The sequence below is a fragment of the Xiphophorus hellerii genome, chromosome 18 (assembly GCF_003331165.1).
Source record: "Xiphophorus hellerii strain 12219 chromosome 18, Xiphophorus_hellerii-4.1, whole genome shotgun sequence".
Classification (NCBI taxonomy): Eukaryota; Metazoa; Chordata; class Actinopteri; order Cyprinodontiformes; family Poeciliidae; genus Xiphophorus; species Xiphophorus hellerii.
This window is the reverse complement of record NC_045689.1, coordinates 6,145,979-6,173,404: the sequence shown is the minus strand read 5'-3', so window position 1 is coordinate 6,173,404 and position 27,426 is coordinate 6,145,979. Positions and strand designations below refer to the sequence as shown.

The 27,426-nt window shown below is 38.6% G+C and overlaps 1 protein-coding gene across 1 annotated transcript in view; it reads left to right on the top strand.

The window, feature by feature from the left end:
- The first annotated feature begins 336 nt into the window (after positions 1-336).
- The window catches only part of aplp2 (amyloid beta (A4) precursor-like protein 2), an 82,621-nt gene continuing 55,531 nt past the window's right edge, over positions 337-27,426 (top strand). Inside the window, 1 exon segment of the mRNA XM_032590382.1 lies at positions 337-662. Coding sequence (XP_032446273.1) covers positions 591-662 — 72 coding nt within the window. The 5' untranslated portion in view covers positions 337-590.

Here is a 27,426-nt window from a genome sequence, read left to right as displayed (position 1 = left end):
TAATTTGTAGTACTATTATGTATTAAATTTGAGCAATAATTCAGTTATTCACTGAACTTAATGAATCCAGAAATTTTACTCACTACAGTACTGATATTTAAAAATAAAATTACTCAAGTAAAAGTAAAAAGTACGACTTAGTAAAAATATTCCTAAAAGTACATTTATTTAAAAGAGGTTACTCAAGTAAATGTTCATTCTTGCATATCCGTGGTTGGACCGTTTTAAAAGGCAGTGAGATTACAACGCTGGCCGCCTGGTGGCGCTGTTCCCTCTCCAGATGCTCAGCTCGGATAGACGGGAGGCGTAAACGAGGGAGGAGGCAGTAAAGGGAGGGAGAAACCACAATTTGCCCACATTTCCACAGCAGTCCGACACCGAGGCGCTTCCCAGTCGAGCTCCGTGGTCCGAAACAAGCAGAAACCTTTTTATTTTGACCCGTTTGGTTGAGCCGGGTGGGGGAAAACTCCTGAAATATCCCCGGGACCTGGCTTGTTTGCCGTTGATTCCTGCGGACGCCTGCGCGCAGGAACAGCTGAGGGGGATATAAGTTATTTCCAGCAGATCAGCGGATCAGGAGAGCCTGGAAGATGGGTTCACTCCCTGCGATTTCTGCCCTGGTTTTGGGCATTGTGGTTCCAGCCTTGGCCGGATACATTGAGGTAAATGTTCCCGATTTATCACTGCGATTTAAAAGCAAATTAAATCTGTGGAGCCATAACAATAAGCGACCGTGTCGTTTATTTGCGCATTATCGCGCTTCATGTGAACTGTATTGATCGGGCTTTTTGCCAACAAGTAGCCGATCTGATCGCCTCTGTTTGTTGTTTACGGATTCCTTCTTGCGTTTTTGCTTCATTTAAGATCATAAAAAGACACGAGAGGGGGTTTAATAATTAATCAGCTCGCTTTCCAGGTCATTCTCCGCCTCATTCCTGAGCTGTGATTGCAGTTTCGTCTGCGAGTCAGTGGACAATGTGCGGCCGGGGTGTCCTATAGTAGGAGGTTGAATAACAGCAGAGTTTTGCTGCAGAGATCAAATGAAAGACGCTCAGAGGGGCCTTCAGGGGACACAATGGCTTCTGCCGCGGATCATAAACCCTGAAGAGAGGAAATCCTTTACCTCGGATCCAAAATGTGGCTTTTCCTGCCTCATCAGGACGGCCTCCTTCCTTCAAAGTGTCTCATTTTGATTAACTTCGGGTCTATAATACATTTACGGATGGTGGGAATTCATTTACTGCACAATTCAGTTTATTTCTATAAATAAATGTCATTTTAACACTTAGAATCAGATCAATCCAAGCAGACACATTTTAGTTTGATTTATTAGTCACATTCAAATGTAATCTCTAAATCAATAGACGTGTTTCTATTCACCATGAAATTTCGCAATTCGCTTAATCGAAACACATCAGTTTAGAAAAAAAAAATCTTGCTTTTGCGCTTAGATGGCGTGTTTTCTTATTGCTGTATCAAAACTGCAACGGAAACACAGTCTAGTGATCAACATCCGATGTTTACTACCGGCGAAAACACCGAAGACAACCGGAAGTGGGAGGAGAATGATGGCGCCACACGACTTAGCACACCAACAAACCGATTAATTGTGACTTTAACTGTGTTTCTTATTCAACGAAAACACCACAATTGTAAAATTGTCGAATGTTTTTTCGACATAAATTTCCAAACGCAGCTATTGACTATGCAGCAACCTCTGGACCGGAGCAAGCATGTGGCGACAGTGGGAAGGCATGACCCTCTTTTCACAGAATGTGCAACCAGCATTACTGACACAAACGGCAAACAAAACATGAAAGAACAATGTTAGTTGGAGTAGCTTCTATGGAAAAGAAAACAGGAGGACACAGCCAATCAGAGATGGCGCTGAGAATGTTAGTGGGGCGGCCATGTTGGATTAATATTGGAAGAAATGGTAGCAAAAACACAAAATATTACAAAGTTTTTTTGGGGGGGGAAAGGTCTTTTTTTTGGTTCAAAGTTCTTTGTACTCTTGAAATAAGATGAAAATAACTTATAAGTAGCGATTTAGTTAGATATAGTAGCTTATTTTAAGTAAGTAATTTCTTCATGTTGATGAGAACGTTCTCGTTCCACTGGCAGATTATTTCCCTTATAAAATGGCAAAAATGTCTTGAGTGAAATAATCTGCCTGTGGAACAAGAAGTTATTCATCAATAATAAGGAATTATTCACTTAAAACAATCTCTTATCTTGATGAAACGTTAACTGTAAATTAGTTTTGTCTTATTTCAAGTGTACTAAGATATTTACAGTAGAAACTAGACCAAAAATACTTGGTAAGAGTTTGTGTTTTTGCAGTGCAGATCGCAACATAAACAAAATTGTTTTGTCTCAGTCAAATAGCGACTTTGGTGACGTGAGGCGTTGAACCTTCTGAAGGGCAGAAATGTAAACATTTTATGTGTTTATGATCATATCTGTCATGTTATGATCTCAGGTCACGTCTGAACCTGCGCAGTCAACAACAGTCATCCTCACTTAGGGACTTTGTTAATATATTTAGCGACTTTTCAGACAAAACAATCTATCGATCAGAATTGGATTCGGCAGGTCAGGCTTTTTAAAAATCGGTGATCGGACAGAAAACTGCAATCGGTGCAAATAAAATGTCATTGAATATTTGACACCGTCAGTGTTATTACTCCCAAAGCTGAACATTATGTTTTTAAACAGAAAGTAAACACTTTATTGTGTAAAAATAGATCAAATGTATCAAAAATACAAATTCAGTAACCATTTGAACTGTGAAGGTTGATGCTGCTGTAAAATATGGTTGAATTATGGAGCTGAAAAGTTGCCATGGTTTTCTCACACGTTTTGCCAGATTGTTATTCTGCTCTATGGAGGAAACGTTCTGCTGAATGTGCGTTTCCTGCTCATTTAGACGAGGAAAGTATCAACATTTTACCGGAAATATTTACACAGAGAGGTGAAAGTTGAGGTGGAAAGCAGCTTAAATTAAAATGTTTGTGAATATTTTAAACTTGGAGTGTGTGACATTATAAAACATGCAAGTTGTAGCTTTTTTTTAAGTCAAATTTCAGAAAAAGCAGTGATGTAATGGATATCAAAACGCTAATTCAATCACATGAAGACCAACTTAGTGACTATTTAAACTTTGATCGGTGCTGCTGCGGTAAAATATCATAAAGCTATTCATTTTTAAGAGGATTTTGCCAAAATCCCCTTCAAATAAAAGTGGAAATATTCGTATTTCTTTACATTCAACCTTGTTTTTAATCTATTTTTGCCTCTTTTAATTATCAAGTGGAATAAAGAAGCACAAATTGTGACACAATAGTTATGATGCTGGTAACAACTTGGGAAAATAGATACTTTTTTTCAATCTTGATGAATAAATAAAATCTCGATGTCCTATTTTCCTGCTGCCTCATCACTGCAGACTCTTGCAGAGTTTCATGTGTGTCTTGGTGCAACAATGCTGCCATTTCCACAACAAACAGCCCCCACCCGAGGGCAAACACAATCCTTTTTCTGCTCAAACGTGACAAACATTTTCAACAAGATGCCTCCTCCTGACTCTGCCTGTCAAGCTTCTTCCACTACGCAAAAATAGAAAAGTTAGCGGCTCAGCCATTTTGAGGCTGTGGAGGTGAAGATTGTGTTTGGAGGCAGCGATCCTGATTATTATGACCACAATAAAATCCGTGCTGCTGCTCTCTCAGAAAGGCCACAAACCTCCAGGTCGATGCTGCGGATTCTCCTGAAATGGAAAATGGTGTAAAATCCACATTGCTTGTTGACTGTATGATATAAATTAATTTGATTGTATCAAAAACAAGGCGTTTTTCTTTTGTTTTTACTTTCGGAGGTTATGCATTCCTTCCTTTTAGTGATATGGCAGCCATTCGGCTCAGAGTTGGAGGCAGTAGAGAGAAAAAACTTGATATTTAGGAAGCTTTGGGTTACAAAGCTGCATGTCTGATTGTGTCAGATGTAAAAAAAATAAATAAATAATAAAAAAAAAAGCTCAAATTTAAGTTTTAGGTTGTTTTCACACTTTGTAGTCCGATAGATTCGGTTCAGTTGGGACTAAAATTGCAACATTTGCTACATTTTCAGCTGGTTTGGTTCTCTTTCACACTTTAAACGCTCTAAACTCTTTGAAAAACCAGTTCCCCTCCTCGCCTGTGGCACTGCATCAAAAATCAGTAAAGAAGACGCTGACAGCAACTTCCTTCTTCACAAAATGTAAACAAAACATTTTAGCGTCATATTTTAGCGTCAGTAGGATTTCACTTCTGTCTTTGGTGAAAGACCATGAACCATTTCTCCTGCTAGCACTGCTAGTTCGTTTGTTTTGGTTTTATTTACCCAGAATGCCTTGTGTTGTAGTCCACTTCCTGCTTTCGGAGCGGTCTCCAGTCCACCTGGCGTTCACGTACGCATTCAAACCGAACTGAGATTGAGGTTTGTAGGCGGATTAGAGGTTCAAACCTCCACAAACAAATCAGATTTTCTACAAACAGACTGGAGTCTGATTAGACGAGGCTGGTGTGAACGCAACGTGACGGTGAATCCAAAAGCAGGAAGCAGACTAAATGCAACCCAAGAAAAAACGTGTGAATCTGGGAAGAAAAACAGTCTTTGGGGGTTTTTTTACCAAATAAAACAGAGATTCTACAGATGCTAAAATCTGACGCCACTCCATTTTTAATTACATTTTATGAAGAAGGAAGTTGCAGTCAGTGTCTTCAGAGATTTTTATGTTTATTTCAGTTGGAAGAAAGTAGCATTACAGCCACCACCAAAATATACATGCATTCACACACACTTATACCGACTAAATAAATAATCTGTTTTCTTTAAAAATTGAATAATGATTTGTATGCTCTTACTACCCAAATTCTTCTTCAATGTATCCAATAAAGTCACTTTTTCTATTAATGTTTTCAAACTATCTCCTCATATATCATCTTTTCTTTTCGATATTTATGGTTTTCATGTTGTTTCCTTCAGTGGTTCCTGATGCAGCGCCCCCACAGGTGAGGAGGGGAACAGGTTTTTCAACTAGTTTGGTTTGTTTGACTCAGTGCAGCGTGGAAACGAACCTCAGCAGCTGAAAATGTAGCAAATGTTGCAACTTTGGTCCAGAATCGAACCGATTCTACCGAACTATCAGGATTGAAAAAGCAGAAAATATAAGATTACTGTCGCTAAAGCTGTTAAAATATCCAGCTTTTGTCTGCAGAGATATTTCTGCTCCGTAAAGCTTCAGTCTGTCATAGTTCCCGCTTTTCGGTTTGAGATTGATCCGACTTCTTCAGCTGCGTTAACAGTTTGGTTGTGGCTGCTACCTGTGAAGACCGGCCTGAACTTTTGTTTCTGCAGCTGGAGGTTTTTAACGCTCAGCTATGTGAGCATCTGTGCTGGATTTCTTTATCCAAGAAAACAAAAACGGTGCAACAACAACTGATGTTTAGTTTAATCTGGCTTTCTTGTAGCAGCTGGATCTGTGCGGGATGCAGGCTGGTGTCAGCCATGCGGTTGCATCACTCTGAGGTATGCGGCTCCATCAGCCCAGACAGAACATTTTATTTTGTGCTGAGTTAAGCTGCCGAGGATTAGCTCCAACATTTCTGACTCTTATGCAACATAACATCACATTTTTCTGCTGAATATTTTTGAAAAACAAACCCTCCCAGCTGTTTTTTTTTTCATACAAACTTAAGGACATCTGCAAACATTTAAAGGCACATTTCGTTTCATTATGTGTTGTATCTATTGGAGGGATGATCAAGCTAAAAACGTTACGTTTCACCAATCAATCGACTGGTTTTCTTGCTTGGCTTGGTGAAAAAATCTGATATTTTTTATTTACAGTTCATTAGTCAGAACTCCCACACTGCAAAAACACACACAAAAAAGTATTTTTGCTAAAATACAAACAAAATTACGTACAAGTATCTTTTTAGCAAGATACAGGAGGTTGTTTCTAGTAAACAATTCCTTGACACCGATGAAAAAGTATTACTCTGTCAGATTATTTTACTGAGAAAGATGCATTTTTCCCATGTTTTAAGTTAAATAATCTGACAACCAAACTTTAAAAAAATAAATCAACATTAAGGAATTGTTTACTTAAAACAAGCTTCTATATCTTGCAGAAAAGTTACTTATAAGTAAGTTGTTTTATTTTAAGTCTACTTGGATATTTGTGTTTTTGCAGTGTAGTCAGTCTAGAATTGCAACAATCAGTTGCATTTGTTTATTTTTTTTAGTTTAATACAACCTTACAAAAGGTAAGAGGTAATGCTTTGGTGCATCAATGGCAATAGTTTTATGACTTTATTCCCAAAATGTTTTGACTTTATTTCTGAGTTTTATCTCATAATTTCATAACTTTATTCTCATAATTTCATAACTTTATTCTCATAATTTCATAACTTTACTCTCATAATTTCATAACTTTATTCTCGTAATTTTATAACCTTATTCTCATAATTTCATAACTTTATTCTCATAATTTTATAACCTTATTCTCATAATTTCATAACTTTATTCTCATAATTTTATAACCTTATTCTCGTAATTTCACGACTTATTCCTGAGAAGTCATAACATTGGAATCGGCAGGTCAGGGTTTTTACAGGTGGGTAATCTGCGATCGGTAATCTGTCCTCCATGTTTAGATGTTTAGCACAAGAATCTGCCTCTCCGCCTCCTGAATCAGTAGATTAGAGCCCAAAGCGTCGCTCCCGTCGTTGGGTCGTTCTTCTGAATCCTCTTAGCAACAAGAAGTGCAGGCGGCTCATGGATTTGCCAGGAGAAAGCTACTAATCCCAGCTCCCTGGTACTCCCCTCTCATTCCCGTTTTCCACTCCCACCAGAGGCGATCCGACTTCAAACCGGTGACTCAGCCGACGTCGGCCTGATCCAACCGACGCCGGGAAGGAATGTCTGATTTTAATTTGTAATCTGGCTGCTTTTATGTCTCCTCTCTGCCTCATCCAACCTGAAGTTTATGTTTAGAATAACAAATCTAATTTAGTTTCCCTCAGTGATTACAAACTGTTTCAGTAAAGCATCAGGATCGCAGCAACTGCTTCAGAGAAAATCAGGATAAAACAGGAAATAATTTGGATTTTTTTCTTTCTCTTTTGCATCAAACAGGATATAAATCGTTTAGAAATACCCAAAATAAGGCTGCAAACCTTTAGGAGCCATAGATTCACTTGTGGAGATTATCTGGGTAAAGACGTAAACCGGAGCAAATTTATGGAGGTTTTAGTAAATAAATGATGAGACGTTTTGCCTTTTTTTGCAACAAAACTGGAGATTTCCTGTTTTTACTGAAAACAAACAAAAAATATATTTTTACATGTTTGAAATAACTTGTTTACGATGTTGCAACATTATTCTGGCACAATTTCTCTTTTATTCTTGTAATAGAATAGAATATTCTTTCTTGATCTCCAGGGCAAATCGCTTGTTAGTTGACAAGTTTCTCCATACAAGTTGTTGAATGTTAATATTTCAGGTATAATGTAATAATATTAATTTATTCTTGTATTTCGATTTTATTTTCGTACAACTTTATTCTTGTAATAGGACTTTTTTTCTTACAGTACATCTTTATTTCACTGTTTTGATATTGTCTTATTGTGACTATATTCTCGTAATATTCTTGTGTTTCTATTCTATTCTTGTACAATTTTATTCTCTTTATTACAACTTTATTCTCATAATTAGATTTTATTTTTGTACGACTTAACTCTCATAATACTATGACTTTTTTGTATTTTACTTTTTTGTATGACGTTTCTAGTATAACTTTATTCTCGTGATATTATGACTTTAATATTTTGATTTTATTTTCGTATGGCTTTATTCTCATAATATTATAACTTTACTTTCGTAATACTACGACTTTATTCTCTTATTTTTTGTTATATTACAACAAAATTCTTGTAATACGACTTTATTCTCGTAATTTGGTCATTTTTGTCGTAGCCTCACCTTAATACTCCTATCAGGAGCATTAATGATGAAATCGATCATCGCCTCCTGTAGCGTCTCATCGACCGGCGCTCTCTCCTCATCCTGAGGATTTAAAGATGGCGGCCTCATCAGGCGGTCCTTGTTCTCACAACGGCAGCCTTTGTCTCCCAGCTGTGCGTCGGCTCTAATTATCTCTCAGGTTTATGTGGGTGGGTGGGTGTTTTGTGAATCTTCTCGCAGCTCATGACATATTTAGTTTCTTCTTCTTCTCGTCGGTGAGAGTCGCTGCGCGGTGGGGAGGGAGTGAGCGGGTTCACATCAGCTCATCCATGGCTGCACATCATTTCAGCCTCCTGAAAAATGGAGCACAGCACAAGTTTCCTGCCCTAATGTCCTCACTTCCTTCTGTCCTTTGTCCCTCCCTGATGTTCTCACTCGGCTTATTTCTTTTACTTTCTCTTTCACTCCTTCCTTCCTTTGTTTCTTCCTTGAATTCTTATTTTTTTCCTCCAAATTGTCCTTCCTTTCCTGTGTCCTTCCTCCTCTACACCCTTCTTGTCCTTCCCTCCTTCCTCTCTCATCCCTGTATCTTTGTTTTCTTTCCTTCCTTGTTTATTTTCCTCATTATTTTCTTTCTGTGCCCAAAACAGCTTTTGTGTCTCCTTTAACAATGAGTTTGTCCTTTCCATGTTTCCTGTCTCCTTTCTTTGTTTCCTGTCTCCTTTCCATGTTTCCTGTCTCCTTTCTCTGTCTCCTGTCTCCTTTTCCTACATTATTTTTCATCCTATTTCTTTCCTTCCTTTTTTATGCCTTCTTTCCTTCCTTCCCTCTTCTTTTTCGCTCCTCTTCCTGTGGAGGACCCGTCGCCTGCTGCCTTCCCGCGTCTCTTTCCTTGCTGACAGTTTCTACACACCATTCAGCAGATGACCTTTAACCTCCAGAAAACCGTATGCCGTTATTTTTTTATGTGTTTTCTGTGTTGTTGTCGCCAGGTGAAACTCCGTCAGCTCCGCTCTCTGTGTTTCTCTGAGTTTCTTCGGCTCCTTCAGGTTTTCGTTCCATTAATAAAATATTTGCTCTGCTGTCGGTTGCACCGCCGCCCCTTCCTGTCGGACACGTGTGCGGAGCGGACTTTGTTCCCACCTGGTCGTCTTGTCCAGGTGTGCAGCTGCTGCTCTGGGGAGTTTAATGATTCAGAGCAGGGCGAGGCGTTTCCACTGATTTAGACAACATAGATCTGGCAAGACGAGATTCATTCCTGCGGTTTGCAGAAACTCTATGGAGATAAATTACTCAACTCTAGAGTTGAGTTTACTCAATTACATTTACTTTTTAGAGAAAATTTACTTTTACTACGCTGTACTTTTTAGTTTTACTTGTTTTATTTTATTAAGTATCTCTAGTCTTACCTGAGTAGCATTAACTTCATTGAATTTAATTCGTACTATCTACATATACAGGAGTACATTTCTGCCAAAAAACTCATGAGATTAATTTTAAGATTTTCTACACAAAATAAAACTTTTTTAGAGTTTTTTTTTTTGCGATCTCCAAAAGTCAAAAATCTTCTAGACATAATTCAGAAAATTTTTGAGTATCCTCACAAATTTTCAAGAAGAAAATGTGGGAATTTCTTACTTTCAAAAATCAAAATTTTCTAAAGTAAAAAATGTCAACTTCTGAAACAGATTTCAGAATGTTTTCAGGAAAATTCCTGAGATTAATCTCAAAATGTTCTTCTTTCTAGCAAATTTTCAACAGTTTGAGCTAAAAAATGTCCCAAGTTTTTCAAGATTCAGAAATTGAGATTTATTTCAGAAATTTTCTAGAAAAAAGTATTAGTTTCAAAAGTTTCAAATTCCAAAGCTGAACATTTTCAGCTTTTTAAATTTTCAAATTTTTTCTAGAAAATTCCTGAGATTAATGTCAGAAATGTTTTAGAAATAACAAGGAAATTTCTGAGCTTCAAAAGTGAAAAAAAAAAATTCAGAAAGTTTGAAGTTAATCTCATAAATTTCTTAGTTTCAAAAGTCAGTTTTAACTCTAAAGTTGAAAATGTTCAACCTTTGCAACTTTGAAATTTGAAACTTTTTTCTTGAAAATTTCTGGGATTACTCAGGAATTTTCAGATTTTGTTTTTCAACCAGCTCAGACATTTTCACATTTCTTTCCTAGAAAATATCTGAGATTAATCTCAAACTTTCTGAGTTTTTTTGACAGAAATTTCCTCTTCCGTCAGTCCTGGAGGTCATTATTGTTTGCTTTGTTTTTTTCTTGTCGTGGGCGGAGTGATGAATCTGTCAGAGCAGCAGAAGATGGAAGCGCTGCAGTGTAACTGAAAACCCCCAGAGAGGCGACGGCTGCTGCTGTTTCTGCTCCTGGCGGTGATCAGGATGCGTTATTGCCCATTAGCAGCCTGCCTGATGCAGCGTTTTCTCAAGGAGAAGGTGGCCAAGGACGCGGCGCCCCCCTCGGTCGGCTCATGTGGGACAAACAGACACAGCGGCTGTTTATGCGCCATCATTAAAAAACTAGATGGAAATGTCTCCGCCGAGCTTTTCTCCCTAATTGCGTTGAAGCTCCCTCCTTCGTTCGCCACATTTTGTTCAATTATAGGTGTTGGTGCGAGATGAGGAGGCTGCAGATCTCCTCCCAGTGGCAATAAGCACGGCATGTTTTGTGCTCTGTGTAATTTAGGGAGGAAGAAACGAGCAGAAACAAGAGTTTTCTCAGACTGAGGGAAATTAAAGCTGCTTCAAAGAGAAAACGCTGACAGACACACGGGATCATTTCCTCTAGGCGAACGTGTTGAGTTTCTCTTACAGAATAACAGTAAAAATATGGAGAGAAATATTAAAACTATTCAGCAATATCTAAACAAACTAGAACGACAAGAAAGCTCAAGCCCTGCCCAGGATGCGGCATCTTCCAGTCGAACTAAAACTTTGCCAATATTAAGGAATTATTTTCTTAAATCGAGCTTGTCTAACTTGCTGAAAAGTTACTTTTAAGTTACGTGTCTTAATTCACGTGGCCTAAGATATTTGCACCAGAAACTAGATAAAAAGTACCTGTTGAGATTTTATGTTTTTGCAGTGGAGAGCAGATATTAACCAAGATTTTACAAAAAATAAACGAGGCTTAATAGTGTACTGCCACTTTAAGGTGCAGTTGGGTGGCCGCACAAATGAGCTCAAGGGTCGCAATTGGCCCCCAGGCCACACTTTGGACTCCCATCATATGTGGGCATGGGCCAAAAACCCCCCAAAACAAAACAAACTAAATCAAGCACATAAAGGAGCTCAATATTTATTGTAGATTCAAAACGTGAAAGCGATTTTTATGATAACTTATCAGGGCCGTTCGGAGTACATTTCTGCCAAAAACTCAGACATTTTGTGATTAATCTACAAAATTTTCTAGAAAACTTTGGGAATTTTTCTTGAAAAAATGTCAAAAGAAAATTTCCAACATTTAAATTCAGAAATTTCCAAGGTTTCTTTTGTAGAAAATGTCTATTAATCTAAAGATTAGATTTTGTTTTTATAGCAAATTTCTGAGATTATTTTTTGGCAGGAATTTACTACCACTTTAATTTTGCATGTTTAAAAGGAAGACATCTAGTTTTCAGTTTCTTTTGGGCTCGATTGAATAAATTTTTTTTCAGTAGTAAGAACAGGATCCGAGTCACTTTCTTTTGAAACGTTTGTTATATTTAGTCAAGTTTAAGAAAGAATGAAAACTGAATTGGGTCAAGTAAACTCAGCTTTTCAGTAAATTATATTGGTAACCATTTTTACCCTGATTACAAATTCAGTCTCCATCTGCATCTACAGGACAAACTGTATTTGTAAATTGTAGTTGGGGGGCCACATAAAATCAGTCCAGAGGCCATAAATTGGCCCTCAGGCCACACTTTGGACACCCCTGCTCTAACTAATGACCATATGAAAGAAGGTATGAGCCTGTTCTGCCTTTCGCATCCACAGGAAATGACTCGTCAGGGAGAAGAGTGGAAGCGCTGTCCTTTGTCTTTATTCCCTTTTTGCATAATTTTGTCCAAAGATGAGGACTTTTTTTTATTTTATGAATGCTGCAGCTGCACACCTCTATCAGGCATCTTGATCAGAGATATAAAGCAATCAAGGTCTCCAGAGTATCCCATTAGTGTGATGAGATATGAGCACAGCTTGGAGCGCGAAGCTGAAATCGTCTGCTGTTTTCACACAAACCCATTAAGTCATTTGATCAGCGCCGGGCTAATTATAGAGGCTTCCGAGCAGCGAGACGCTGACCGGCCTCAACCTCCCCTTTACTCCTCAACTCCTCTCCAAAATACTCACTCTCCTCAGAAGACGTTCTTATCGTTAACATTTCCGACTCGTCATAAGTGCTGTCATGCTGCTGCTCGCTTTTCTGCATTTAATTTGCTGCCGAAACTCAAATGAGAACTAAGAGCTCCGAAAAATCAGCATTTCATTAATGAATTTAAAAGTGACAGAAACAAAACAGAATCACAACTTGCTAAAATGTTACTTTGACATTTAGATGGAAGAATCAGATGATCCCTGCGGTTCTGTAACATGGCGAGTTGGTATTTGTTTCGGCGCCTGCCGGGTTCTGCTAGTAGCGTTTTTACAGAAATGGCATCAAAAATAAATCAGACAACATTTAACATATTCAACAAGAGATGCAGTTACTCATCTGTGTGAGAACGGCAGAGATAAATTGAACTAAAAGGGTTTAAGGAGGAAATTATTCATCAGATTAGTCAGATTAATTGCGATTAATCGGGTATTGAGGTAATCAACTAATTCAGTATTCGATTAATCGATAAGTGGAGTATAAAAACTAAACAACAGGCTGTCTGGTGAAAGAACGACTCACTCGGAGCAGTAATTAAGTCAAAACTGTACAAAAATAAACACATTTTGGATTTAAGATTTTAAAAAATCCTTCATCGGTAAATATATTGTACTTGGAACTAAAGTTGCAAATATTTTAGCTTCAAAAATCTCTTAAGGACATTTTGCTTTCCAATTATTAATCAATTAGTCCTGAAAAAGTTACCAGATTAGCCCTACTCTGTTGTTAGAAGTATTTTTTTCATTTGCAGATGAATCCTTTGCTAGAAATGATCAAGCGTACTCCAGTTATTGATTCATCAGTTACTAAATGAGTAGAGAGTTATTGATCAATCACAATTGTTTCAGCTCCACAGTGTATTGATATTCAGTCTGGCAGAAAGGGACAATCTTTTCCACATGTTGATGTTTTAAGTATGTTTTTATGGGATGTTATTGCATTTTTGGTAATAAAATGTTTATTTTCTTATTCAAAATAGGAATCAAACTGTTAATTTGTGTCGTTTAATGTATCTCTAATATTGTAGCAAAACACTTAAAAAGGTGTAAGTGGTTAGCTAAAAAATCTGCAGAATATGGCAAATATTTTTATTTGATTAATCACCAGAATACTCAATTAATCGATAGAATAATTGATTGATCTGGCAAATATTTAAATTCGATTAATTGTCAAAGTATTCGATTAAATGCCGGAATAACTTCATTGTCAGAATACTAGATTGATCTGGTAAATTTTTATATGTGATTAATCGTCAGAAAACCCAATTAATCACAAGGATAATTGATTAATATGGAAATTTTTAAAATTCGATTAATTGCCAAAATACTTGATTAATCGGCAGAATAATCGATTAATTGTCAGAATAGTTGTTAGAAAAATCAGTTCCTAATAAAAAAATTAATATATTTTAAAATGTAATTTTTTTATTTTCTTTATATTTAAAATGTAAAAAATAAAAAAAGTAATCTTAAAATTCCTAATAAAATTAAGGCTGAATTATTTTCAGCTTTAAGAGTTGGAAGCTGCTATTTTTGGAAATGTTGGGATGCGTCAGGACCGTAACATTCCTCTGCGGCGGGTCGCATTAAGCTGCAGGAAGGTTTGACTTTGAGAACAGAAACAGGCGGGGGCGGGACAAGGTCAAGCAGGTGACATAAACCAAGTCAGAGTGTCTCGGAGGCGGATGCCTCCGTCTTCTCCATGTAGACGTGACTGATTGGCTTCCAGCCTCGCCGTGTCTCTGTGGAGTTTATTCCCCACTAATCTGATTGAAGCCCTTCTGTCCTGCCTGCTGAGAGGCAGAGGGAGGGCAGAGCAGGGCTTAATGACAGATAAGGGAGCCTACATTACATCTGTCATGTTGCCCCCAGTAAAGATGGCCTCCGCGTCGTGTTTCACGCTCTGCTGCTCCGGCTCTTTAGGAGGCGGGGATATGAAGCCAGGAGCTCTTTGATTGAAGCATGTATTGGTTTAAAACCAACGTGGGTGGCTGTCGGAGAGCGGCAGGCAGTAAATGCTGGAGCTAACTCGGCTAGAGCGACGCAGAGGAATCATCTTTACGAGATCTTTACTCTTCACTGTGCAGCTTCGACTGCAGGAGGAAGAGCCGGTCCGGAAATGTCAGTGAGATCGTTTAACACAAATAACAAATTATTCCATTTTATTAGAGTGAAGTTGGGATTCTTTAAAAGCAATTAGGGGAAAACAAACGTTTGATTGAATTAGATGGTGGAAATTTGGCCCATGAGAATTTCACCGAGTTTCCAATCTGAGATTCTTCTGTCACATTAAATAAGTTCATAAATATTATTTTTATTTTGGGCTGTTTAATATGTCAGTTGAGTTAATTTCTCTTTGAAAACCGTAATCATTGTGGCTGAGTATTTACGGACGTTGATGCTTTGGGTAGTTTAGGAAGGTTGGAGGTTTCAAAGTCTTCTGAGGATTCAGCAGAGAGAAAATGGCGGCAAGTCAACGGAGCAGAACGAAGAGAAACAACGATGGCGTCGATTCAGAAATTCACTCTAGACAGTCCATCCATCCGTTTATCCATCCATCCATCCATTATCAGGGATCTATTTATCCACTACCGAAACCCCCTGAGCCGTTTGTCTCATTTCTCATCAACACTCCTTTCCCCCCCAGGTTGTCAAACTGTCCTTCGTCCAGAAGGACGTTCTTGTCTCTTCAGTGATTTCTGGGTCTCTTCTCAACGGGATGTATCAAGAAAACCCTCTAAATGTAATATTTTTATCTCTATAACGGAGGTAGTACAGTTCCCTCCTGCCGTAAAGCTTCAGGAACCTTTCAGACGGGAAGCTCTGCCTCCATCATGTCCCCCTGCGTTCAGTAAATGTAATGTCCTCCAGGGAGGCTCCTCTACCTTCTGGATATTTCCACTTTGTCCTTGAATCTCAATGTCGCACCTCGGTTTCCCTCCACAGCTCTCCCTGCTTTATATTTAATATTGTCCACAGAAACGGTTCGTCCTTCTTTATGTCACCTCTCCATTGTGTTTCTCACCTCACTGCCACTCCTGCCACCTTACTTTCCCTATTTTCTTTTCTGCTCGCTCAACAATTACCTGCTCATTAACTGATGGAGTGCAGAGAGAGTCGTCAGCGAGGCCTTGCTGCGGCGCCTGTTCTTTTATTGACGACTCTGCCCCGTCCTGAGGAGCAGCTGCACGGCGCTGCATGCTGATGAGTCCAGCAGCAAAACGGAAAACCGGAAAGTGGGAGTGGGGAATCGAAGGAAGGATGTGGCAACCTGTTTGCGCTGAACTGCTAGGAAATTAGACGGAAAGGAGGGCGAGAAAGGGAAGTGAGCACAGGTCACTTCTCCCAAATTGCCTCCTCTCAGCATGAAGGATTAGGAGACTCTGCTCACCAGCAGGCGCTGGGGAGAGACACGCTCCTACCGCTAATCCCTGCCCCCTCCTCGGTTAAACTGCTGAGCGAGCAGAACAAAGCGGGGAGAAAGACTGCGCCTGTGGGAAAACACAGACCGCGCTCCGATTAACAGCTGCTTCAGGTGATTCTTCAGAGCTGACCTGTTTGTTCGAACAGAAACACCTCTAACATATCTTCTAATGAAGCCCCGATTCAACCAGCCTCTTCTTTGAAGGATTGTTTTCAAAAGGTTGTGATAAAAGTTGAAAATTTTTATCACAAAATTTGTGGAAAATTCATTTTTTTTGCACGTTTTTATATTTCCATTTTGTTTCTAAAAACATCCAAACACCACAAAGGTTGGTGAAAAGTTAGTTATTTTTTTTGGTGTCTGGATAATGAGCCATTTCAAAAACATTCCCACTGTTGAGTCGCAATCTACGGGTCCTACAATGTAACCTAGCAACCCCAGTGAAGTCACGCCCGTTACCTAGCAACCCAAGCTGAGCTCCGGCACATTTCATCAGCTGGTCTCTCCGTGATACAATGGCTGCTGGAAGAAAAACAAGTGCTTTGTTGTCCACTTTACCTTTCAGAAACAACTTGCTGCAGTTTGGTGGTTGTGCAGGAGGCTTCACTTCTGCTTTTCAAAGGTGTACGGTTGTGTAATTGCGCATTGGAAATTGGCGAGTTTTCATTAAGCAAATTTAACTTTGTAATTTCAATTTGTGTAATTATGTGGTCAATGGAAACACAGCTTGTTGTGTTTTTGGACTGTGGGAAGAAGCTGTAGAGATTGCATGTGTGCAAAACATGCAAAAAGACCCCAGGACGGGTTCTGAACCCAGGACCAGAGTTGGGTAGTAACTAGTTACATTTAATTAGCAAGTTTTCGGAAAAAAAAATACTTCTGGGAGTATTTTTACTACGCTCTACTTCTTACTTTTACTAGAGTAATTTTATTATGAAGTATTTCTACTCTTGCTTGAGTAAAATTTTGGGATTTTCTACCCATGGAATGAAAAACAAACATGTTTTAACCAAACATTCACCAGACACAGAGACACAGCTGATTTTGTTTCTTACATGAATTATTGTCATTTTGGTCCTTAAAACACCAAAATTTCCACTAACTTTATATTTTGGTCTGTCTGATTATGTAATTTTTAAATATCAAATGATTGATCAGTACTTTTTTTACTCCTACTTGAGTACAGCTTTTGGGAATCCTGTAGTGGTGCTACCAACTGCTCCAGTTTAAAACCTCTGGTGGGAAACCTCTGCTCCCCCAAACCTTCTTTTTCTCTCAAGCAAACGACTCCTGACTCTTCGCTACTCGCTGACTAAGTGGAGCTCCCACCCTGCACACCCAGGCTTTTAATAAATGGACAGGCAACGGGCAATTTAATCATGCTAATGTGCATGTTATTGATTTCTCCGCTGGAGAAAACTCTGGGCTGAATCTGCAGGCCGCCCGGCGATGAAGTATAAACACAGAATCAAGTCGAGGGTAGACGCTTTGTTTGAGTCGAAGGTGAGGCCGTCTATTTTGGTCGTAAACATCTGGCCTGGTGATGTCAGGAACGTAATCCGCTCCGCCCCACGTGGACAATTAAGCCCGGATAGAGAGGGCTGAGAGGGCCGGCGGGTCACGTGGATCCGGGAGGCGGCGGAGGCAGGTGGGGAGGTGGATGTGTGGAAAAAGCCGAGGCGACGGGAAATGGATTCCCATTGAGTTGCTCAGAGTGCTCGGATGAAAGGAGGGCTGAAAAGGTTGCTCACTCGGAGAGCTTTTAGTGGACGGCGCGGGAAGAATGGGCGATTGTACCGGCAGCAGGGGAGGAACACACACAGCTGTGGTGTTCTTTAAAAATAAAAACATTCCAGCTAAAAACAGGACCAGATGGAGTTGAACTGGATGTTCGACGCTAAAAGGGGCTCAAAGTAGAAACAGAAACGTAAAAGAGAAATGGTCCATTTAATTTAGGTCTTAGGTGATTCAATAACAATATCTATTGCAATACATGATCAAAATCAATAAAAAAAATACGTCAGAAAGAATGTTCACTCCAGAACCGCACAGCATTCTGGGAAATGTAGGCAGAGGAAAGACTTTAGCTGATCAATCTCTTATGGCTAGCTAAGACATGTTGGTGGAATCTACTAACTCACTCACTCTTTCGTTACCTAGCAACTCATTCATTATCTGGTTACCTAGCAACAACCGTTTAAAATTTCTCCATTGTGTCTAGTTACTCCTTAAAAATGAAAAAACAACGGCTTGGAGTTAAAACTGAGAATAAAACAGGAAAGGTCACGACACCAGTTTGGCAGCATTTCCAATATAAAAAGAAAAACTAATAAGTAATCACCGATATCAGTTAACAATTATTTTAGTAATTGATCATTCTGACGGTTAATTGAATTTAAAAAAGGGCACATTCTGCATATTTTTAATTTGAACTGATTTTATAAAATATAAAAAATGCATAAAAATAATTCAGTTCGTTTTCTGAATGAGAAAACAAACATTTTATTGCCTAAAATGCAAAAACATGACATGACGGTGCTGATCTGTTGATTATTTCTCAATGAACTGATAAATAATTGGATAGAAAAAGATACATATTCAGGTAATGTAGAACATTACCTTTACAGACGAATGTTTTCATCTTAATGTATTTATTTTTTGTACAGTTTTATCTTAATTACTGCTCTGAGCTTGTTGTTCTTTTAGCAAATTGTCTTTTTTTTTTAGTCTGAATGCCCCTGTTAGCAATTAATCAATTACTAAATGAGTTGATTATTAGTTTAATAATCGATTAATCACAAATAATCTAAGTAATCATTCCAGCCCTTCTGTTGACTGATATAAAATCCTTATATTGTGGTTTGATTTTCATCCAGTATTAGTTTTTCTGGTCCGACTTGAATCTGTAGAAACATGCAGAAAAAAAGTTTGACTGCCCTTTATTTATTGTCATTTTTTTAAATTAAATGTAAATAGAAACATATTTTCTTTTATAGATACTAATTTTACTATCCAACAGAAACATCTCGATTAAATAATCTAAATTCAGAGGAATGCATAATTTTCTGCTTCAGTGTACAGATCAACTGATTATTTTCTGTAACATGTATTAAAGTTAAGCTCTTCGTCATCAGCCTTAAACGGAAAGTAATTATCTTCACTGTGAAACAAAGAAATAGTTTATTATCGTTACACCTGCTTAGTCTTTGCGAGCAACAAGCTGCAGGTAAAGGATTATCTCCTTATCGCCTCAGCTCGACCTTCGCTGCTGCTTTTTCAGCTGATTTACTTTAATGCACACGCCTCGCGCTCAGAAACGTAAAGTTTGATGTGTTGTCTTTGCACCACAATCTAAAATCAGAAACAAATAAAGCAACAAGTCACCATTTAAAAACACTTTTTTTCTCTTTTTCTCCAACTTTTTGGTGAAAACAACCTGTTGCCGTTTTGTTTACGAGATAAAAACAAATGTTTCAGTTTATTTTTAATTAATGTAAATGTGTTTCGGTAATAGATAACAGAGGCTCTTTTGACACACAGCTCTTTCTTTTCATCATATTTGGTAACAGAGTTGATAGTCTCCATTTAATTTATCTCTAAGCGTTTCACTAAAAGAAACATTTATACTTCAAACTTCTCCTTTTGTGAGGAGGTCGGATTCGCTTCGATGGTTTGTAGAGGAAGATGACTCAGTTGTTTGTTGCTATTCAGTTTAATCCAGTTCAGTTCACGGTTTAATGCACTTTAACACAGAAACGCATCAAGTTCAATACACAGTTAAATGGAATCAAATTCATTCTGTGCAAAAAATACAAGTTAATCCACTTCATCCCAATCATAAAGTCATTCTTAGGTCCAATACTTTCAAATTCAGCTGAGATTTTAAAGAGAAAACACATCATTTATGTTTTAATTTTTTGTCTTGATCTCTTCAGGATGGTTAGCAACAATAAAGCCAAACTATTTATTGAATAAATATATTGTTTATATTTGTTAGCGTTAGCTTGAGGTCTTGCTCAGCTGATTTTCAGGCCATCTGAAGGTTTTTCAAGTTGTTTCTTTGGACTTTTGCTGCTTTTTTTTGTGTTTAGTTTTTATTCAAATACCAGGCGATTTTCAAAGAACGGATTGTTTTCTGCCTGTTAAGCCAGTTAGCTCTGCTTTAAAAAGCCTTTAGCCATAAAAATGTGAGTGCTGTTAAACTTTTAAATGCCTGTTTGTTTTCTAGCCAGAACATAATTGCTTTGACAGCCGTTTATTTTCAGTGATTCTCTATTATCTACCCTGAAATGTGATTGTTTTTATGAAATCTTTGGGAAAATAACACAAAATTTTATTAAATGTGTGACGTCGAAGCATTTTTGTTATATTTATCTTCACATTTCAGCAAAATATGGAAACATTATCTGTTTACACCAGCATTTCATATCTATAATTTGCCATTTTTTCATTTCTTGCTTCCTTGTCAGACCTGGAAACAAACAGTTTTTTACCCTATTTATGAGTTTATTTTCTATTGTAGTTGAGCATTAATAGTTAGATATTTATATTCATGCTCTTATTTTGAAGTGGGTGAAGACTGATTAGGTAGCAGTTCCACTTCCTCTCTTCACACTAGTTCAATTTTTATTTACGTCAAAATCAAACTGGTGCTCGATGGCTGTAGTCTTTCAAAAGCAGATATAATTTGAATTGACGCTAGCGCTTTAACATTAGCTTCCGCTAAGCCTGTGTTGGTGTAATGCTTTAGCGTTAGCAGAAATTGTTTATGAATAATGCTATAGGATTAGCACAACTAATTATTAAGCTAGCAGTGTTCACTACTGTAGTAGAGTTTAAGTAAATGTGCTTGTTGTTTTACAAAACTTTATGCTTTTTTTACCGTTCTGCTCTTCATAATGTAGCAAATTAGAGTAAAACAAGCTGATGGCTGGTTAATTAATAGCGATATTTGTTTAGGTAACTAGCTGGCAGTCTGCTGCTTTACAGCTAGCTGCTTGTAGCATGCTAGCTACATGGAAAAAAACAGAAAAGGTCCAAAAATTCTTAACAGTCTTTTTGGAAAATCTGACTGGTGAAAAGAAATGTGAGATATTTCAAATGGATTAATAATTAAAAGTAAGTCTAATGTTGCTGTGACTAAATTAGGGATTTATTGCTCCTGAATTCATCTTTCTTGAGACTGTGTTTGTATTTTACCCAAACGGGACATAAAACACGATCCATCTCCTGGCTAACACTTGATGTTCCCTTCCCCAGTATTTGGCTGCTCTGCCTGCGGATATTCAAAGCTAATTTTCTTTCCTTCCTTCAATCGTCGTCATCCTCCATGCTCCCTGCTGCTCTGCAGATAGAAACCAATCTGCCCCAATAATCTAAGCAGGTAGGCAGAAAAATAATCCCATGATTGCTGTGAATGACCCCGAGAGGTGAAGGAGTTTTGTTGAGAGTTTGTGGAGGGAAATGGCTCCTCGGTTTCCTCCGGCTCGGCCCTGCTTCCCGCTCCGCCGGCTGTCAAAACGAAAGGATAATAAAACACAGGATGCAGCAGGCATCCTGATGTCCACCGTCAGCCTCTGAGTGAATGTTCACAAGCAGCGCCTCTGTGTTTTCTGTCTGACGCAGGAGAAAACAGCAGAGGGAAAGATGGTGGCAGCCGCTGCCAGCCTGACAAGATTGAGTGAAGATTTGAGTCTGCAGAAAAAGCAGCCTTTGTCCTGTGATCATTTCTGGCTCTGCTTCTCCTGCTGAGCAATGCTGGTGTTTTTAGTTATTTGTCTATTGCTAAAGCTGCTGGCTTTTTGTTCACTTAGACCTAACACTTGCGAAAAATTAATGGGTTTTTCTGTGAAAGACACAGGGACACGCATTTCTTAGAAGGCTAAGTGTACAAAGACTTCAACTGCAGTCGTAGAAATGAAAAGAAAGCAAGAACGCTAATGACACAATCTGTTTAGAGCCAAGAAATTCAGTTTTGCCTCAACCTCAGGCAGCTTTTAATTAGATTATGAAACAAACACATAAATCTGTGTTTTTGTAAGGTTTACACTTTGCTGTTTCTCTGCTTATGAGACGTTTGAAGTCTTAAACTCTTTTCATCTGCAGCTATTTTTGCCTCGTTTCCACTGAGCGGTAAAGCACAGGTCATTGTGGTTTGGTGAGCTATTTTATGTCCCAACATTTTCAGGAGAGAGTTTTATTAAAAAAGAGTATCATTTAATGCTAGCTTTGGACAAAACGTTTGGCTCTTTTCCTCTTTAATCTTGCCCGGGATCTTCCGAGTCCTTGGCGAGTGACGCTCTCCGTGCAGCGACGTGTAGCGACCGCGTGCGGCTAAAACGAAACAACAACAAAACGTGTTGACGTCACAGATCACGGAGTTTAATCTCATACAAAGCAATCGACAACAAAGCTGCAGAGGTACAGAGATATACATTTTATACAGACAAGAGAACAGACAACACGAAACACAAAAGACAGACAAAGGCGCCCAAGTGGAGTAAAAAGATGGAAAAAACTCTGCCCCTCTCCGGTGTTGACCTGAAATTTTAACCAAAGAGGCGTTTCCCTATTTAATATATGCAAAGAAAGCGTTCTGTTGTTTTGACCAATCCGGGACCTGTTTCGGCCCCCCAGAAAAAGTTGGGACTTCCTGATTTATAGCAAAGGTGTCTGTTTTTTATCTAAGCAAACGGGCGGACCACTTCGTCTTGGGCCGTGCCAGATACGGGGAGAGGCGCCAAGAAGTCTGTAACTCCTATCGGAATGTAAATTTTATTGCTTTCTGTGTGTCAGTGGGGGAGGAAAAGGCCCTGCTTTATCTGCTGAATTCCCAACTGCTCAACAGAAACTATTCCAAATTAAAGTGTTGGCTATACCTTTACACATGTCGTGGATTAGCTATATTAAGCACCAAACAATAATTATTTTCTTTACAGTTTCCACCGGCCGTTGGACTCTCACTGGCCTGACGTAGCGTCATATAGTTAAACAACAAACGTGACGCAATAGTATATCTGGTTCTGATGATTTTCCTTGGACTGTGCGGTGTGAGCTCTATTGTTTGGTAAATGTCTGGTGTGTTGACGGGAAATTTTGTAAATGATTTTTTTTTACCACTTTTTTGGAGCTTCAAACATCAAGTTGAGATTATTTTTTGTTTTCGACTAGGTTGCAAGACATTTTTGGTAATTATTTTGTCTTTACTTTTACGAGAAATAAATCACATATTTTTAACAATCAAGTTGGAAGTGCGTGCAAATCAAACCACCTGTTACCACCCACAGCGTTTGTTGGAAATGTTGGTTTTGGAACATAGAAGGCCTCGACACACACGTTTGTTTTGGTAATATTTACCCAGAATCCCCTGTGTTATAGTCAGCTTCCTCATTTTGAAGCGGTCTGTGCTCCGTTTGGCGTTCACATACATTCTAAACGCATCAGAGTTCACTTCAACCAAACTGAGACCTGGTTTATGTGGACTGGGGTTCGCTTTTTTGGTACAAATCAGACTTTGATTGCACAATCACACCTACCTGAACAAACCAGACCTTCGAAACAAACAAACTGAATTTGCTGTGATTTTATGGAAGTAGTAATAGTCGCCGGCGTCTATGGATCAATTTTTAGAATTGCTGGGCAATGAGAGCCAAAAGAATTGTCACAAAATCTCAACAAGTCTGGACAATAAATCAATAAAATATATAACAGTTGACCTGTGATCAATATCAATAAATAATATGTCTGATAGACTATTCAATAATTTCTCTGAACCCCAGTCGAGGCAGAGCAAAGTTGGTGGAATCAACTGACTCTCTCTTTGGTTACCTAGCAACCCATTCATTCTTTGGTTACCTAGCAACAGCCTGGTGCCGCTGTAACTGCTGGAAAATAAACGACGATGGAGTAAAAATTGTGTAGAAAACAGAATAGGTCATATCGTGAGTTTGACAGTTTTCAAGATATTTAAAACAAAAAAATCAATAATTACTGATATCAGCTGATATGAAACACTTCTATCGTGATTTGTATTTTAGCCATATTGTCCAGCCATATAAAAGATGAAGAAAGTGTTACAGAAAGATCCCCTTGATGCAAGAGAAAGCTCAGTTTTTTAACAAAATGGCTGTTTCCATCAACTTTATGCTAAATAACTCATTAATTGATAACTCGCACCCCCAATTTCTCCGGAAGGTTTTACGGTCAGACTGGGTCTCTGTGACGGAGAGGGCCAGATAACATGGCGTCTCTCCAGTTTACAGCAAACGGACAACTTTCTCAAACGGCCCGTCTCCATGGAAACCATCTACAAAAGCATCCCAGCTATTCACACAGAGGAACGAGGGGAAAAGGGAGAGAGAGAGGGAGAAAAGAGTAGAAGAGATGGAAGAGGAAGTAGCATAGAGTAATGGAGAAGTGGATTGGGGGATGAAAGTAGGGAGATAGATCATCAGATGCCGACAGCGACAGGAGAGGAAGAGGAGGGGGAAAAAAAGATTAGAGGTAGAAAATAATAACGGCGAAGCAGGAAGGAGGCCTCAGTTATGAGAGGCTGGAATGGGAGAGAATGTGACGGATTGATGGAGCGAATAAAACCTTCAGCTCCACCATGTCCTCCTCCTATGAAAACAAGAAAACGACCCTCGGCCCAAAGCCACGTCTGTCCTCCGAACAAAGCAAGCGGTGCCATCGCCATGCCGCAGATCCCAGCTGGAGACCAGGAAGTCCTCACCAGAGACTGGAAACGAACCAGTTTCGACACGCTGGCTAGCGACGCCACCCTGTAGGTGGAGAACTGGAGGATAAATAATCATCCATCATAAGCCTCTAATTGTTTCCACTTTTCCAAACGTGCCCTGGGGGGAAAAATGAAAATTACACCTCATTTCTTTATGCGTTTTCTACAAGAAGTCAGAGTTTCCAGGTAGATCAAAATAACTCCAGGTCTTCTTAAAAGGGCGGTACTACGTGTTTTTCACACATGGAGTGCTATTTTGTAGCACGATAAAGCAAATAAATTTTATGTTTCAAGACATAAAGTTTCCATAAAATTGGACTACAGAGTGTTTTTTTTTCTTTTACACTGTACTTCATTGTATTGAAGTCCAAATTGACATATATCTAAGCTTAAAAACAGATATATGTCAAGCGGCTGGATTGCTCTGACAGGCTAAATGAAATTAAGCGAAGGCAGAGTTCTAGTTTCTGTCAGAGCGAGCGTTTCGCCATCGGCTGAAAGAAACCAGCTGCAAAATCCCTTCAGCTATCAGAGGAAGGCGGGGAGTGAGGGGACATTTTTCACGGAGATAAAAACATCACGGCTGGCAGCCAAACATTTAGTTGGAGATCTTCCACTTGGTTGATTTTTATGCTGTTGCTTGACCTTCAGTAGCTTTGTGCTGCTGTTTGCATTTTTATTTTTTTTAGAGCGTCTTCACTTTATCACAGGAAAGTCCTTGAAGCACCGCCACTCTCTCCACTGCCAGTATTACATGTACTTTTAGGAGTATTTTTACTATGCTGTCCTTTTTTTTACTTTTACTTTTTGGATAGTAAGTCAACAACAAAACACTCTTCTTTTCCAGCAGCCATTGCAAAACCAGCTGACCAAACCTGCTGGAGTTCTTTTGGGCTTGCTAGGTAACGGGCAGTGCCTGCTGATTCACAGAGTTGGGTAGTAACTGGTTACATTTACTCAATTACATTTACTTGGTAACCTTTTTGGAAAAAATTACTTTTAGTAGTATTTTTACTACGCTGAACTTTTTACTTTTACTTCAGTAAATTTATCATAAAGTATTTCCACTCTTGAGTAAAATTTCTGGATTTTCTACCCACTGAATGAAAAACAAACATGTTTTAACCAAATATTCACCAGACAGAGACACACCTGCAGTTTCTGTTGGTTTCATCAGTTTTATATTGAAAAAAACTGATTTGGAAAAATTTTTTTTTAAATTTTTTTTATTACTTGTCATTATCATTTTGGTCCTCAAAATACCAAAATTTACACTCCATTTTTATTTTGATAATGTAATTTTTATATATTAAATGATTGATAATTTGATCAGTTACTGAGTACTTGAGTAGACTTTTTACCAAATACTTTTTTTTACTCTTGCTTCAGTAATTTCTTGGGCGGCTACTTTTTAATTTTACTTTTGCACAAATATACAGAAGTAGTGCTAATCTTGAGTAAAAAAATTTGTACTCTGCCCTCCTCTGAGTTATTTTCAGCAAATGCAGGTTTAGGAGGAACTAAAAGATTGTAAATGTAGGGAAGTGGAGCAAAAGAAGAGAAGAAACTGATAATTAGGGCAAAGATCCTTTTCTCCCCCTCAGTGTTTTCACTGGGGAGAAGAAAACCCTGCACTAGTTTTAGGAGCCACAAGTTGGGCCTGGTGCTGCACGATAAATTGTCCCAGAATTGCGATAAATGATAATATTGTTGTTTTGAGACCATTTTCAAGCAATACTGCAAGAACACATTGTCATTGTTTAGTTTAGGTTTAATATATAGTAGTAAAAATTTGTGAAGCAGCCATCAGAAACTAATTACGTTGACACAGCAATTAACGCAAAACATTTCTGACTCTTAGATGGCTCTTTCTGAACGGTACAATCCCAATATTTTCACTCCCCCAAAAAGTCAGTTATTAATATTAATGTTTCCATTTGTGAAGGAGTCTTCACTGAACCAGTGACATGTTTCGTCCAAACAAGCTTAAAGTCTGAACTGGGCCTGGTACCACTGGGTCACACCGTTGGTATTGGTGATTTCATTTTAGTTAAATAAGAACAAAGTTTCTGTCACTCTGTCATCACTCTGATGATGACCTAAAGGAATCACCAGCTCTGCTTTTTGAGCAGCATAAGTCAAACAAAATTACCAAAACAGAACCTTCAATATTGAAGAAAAATAAATTAAAACGTAATTCACAGGACTTTATTTTGCTCTTTAGAGGTGAGAAGAACCGGACTGTGAGCTGCGTTTCCTTAGTGAGGGAAAAACTCACTCTCAGCTTTATGTGCAGCTGTAAATTTCACCACTTTCGGTTCTTGTGTTCAGAAAGTGGCATTTACTGGACGCCATTGTTCCCCAAACAGTGTGGGCACTTTTCACAGAGTTTGGAGCGGTGACTCATCGAATCTCAGAACGAGTCGAGATGGAGACGACAAAAAGGTCTTTTTCTCCTAATTTACTTAGAAGGAGCAGAGTGCAGGTTCCCCTTTGGCTTTTTCCCCTTCGTTTCCGTTTAACCTTTCTGTTTTTCGTCTCTGTTTTAGTGATGGGAGGAGGTGGAGGTTGGCAGGAAAACGTCAAAATAACAGAATTTTGCAATTGTAGTGTTGTAGTGATGAAGAAGTGATGGCATCATTTTTGCCAGTAGTAACATCCAGCTATTGATCACGTGACCCATATTATTCAAGAAACATTATCAAAAAAACGAGTTTTTCAAATTGTCCCATTTCCATTGACCAGATTTGTTTTCGTATTTCCAGTTTGTATGATTTTATGGTCAGTGGAAACGCAGCTGTCCTCCAGCCTGCCAGCTGCTTTCTGCTGTGATCCGTTTCTGTTCTGGTGTCAGCGATTCGGGTCGCAACCTTCCTGTCTGCTTCACGACCGAA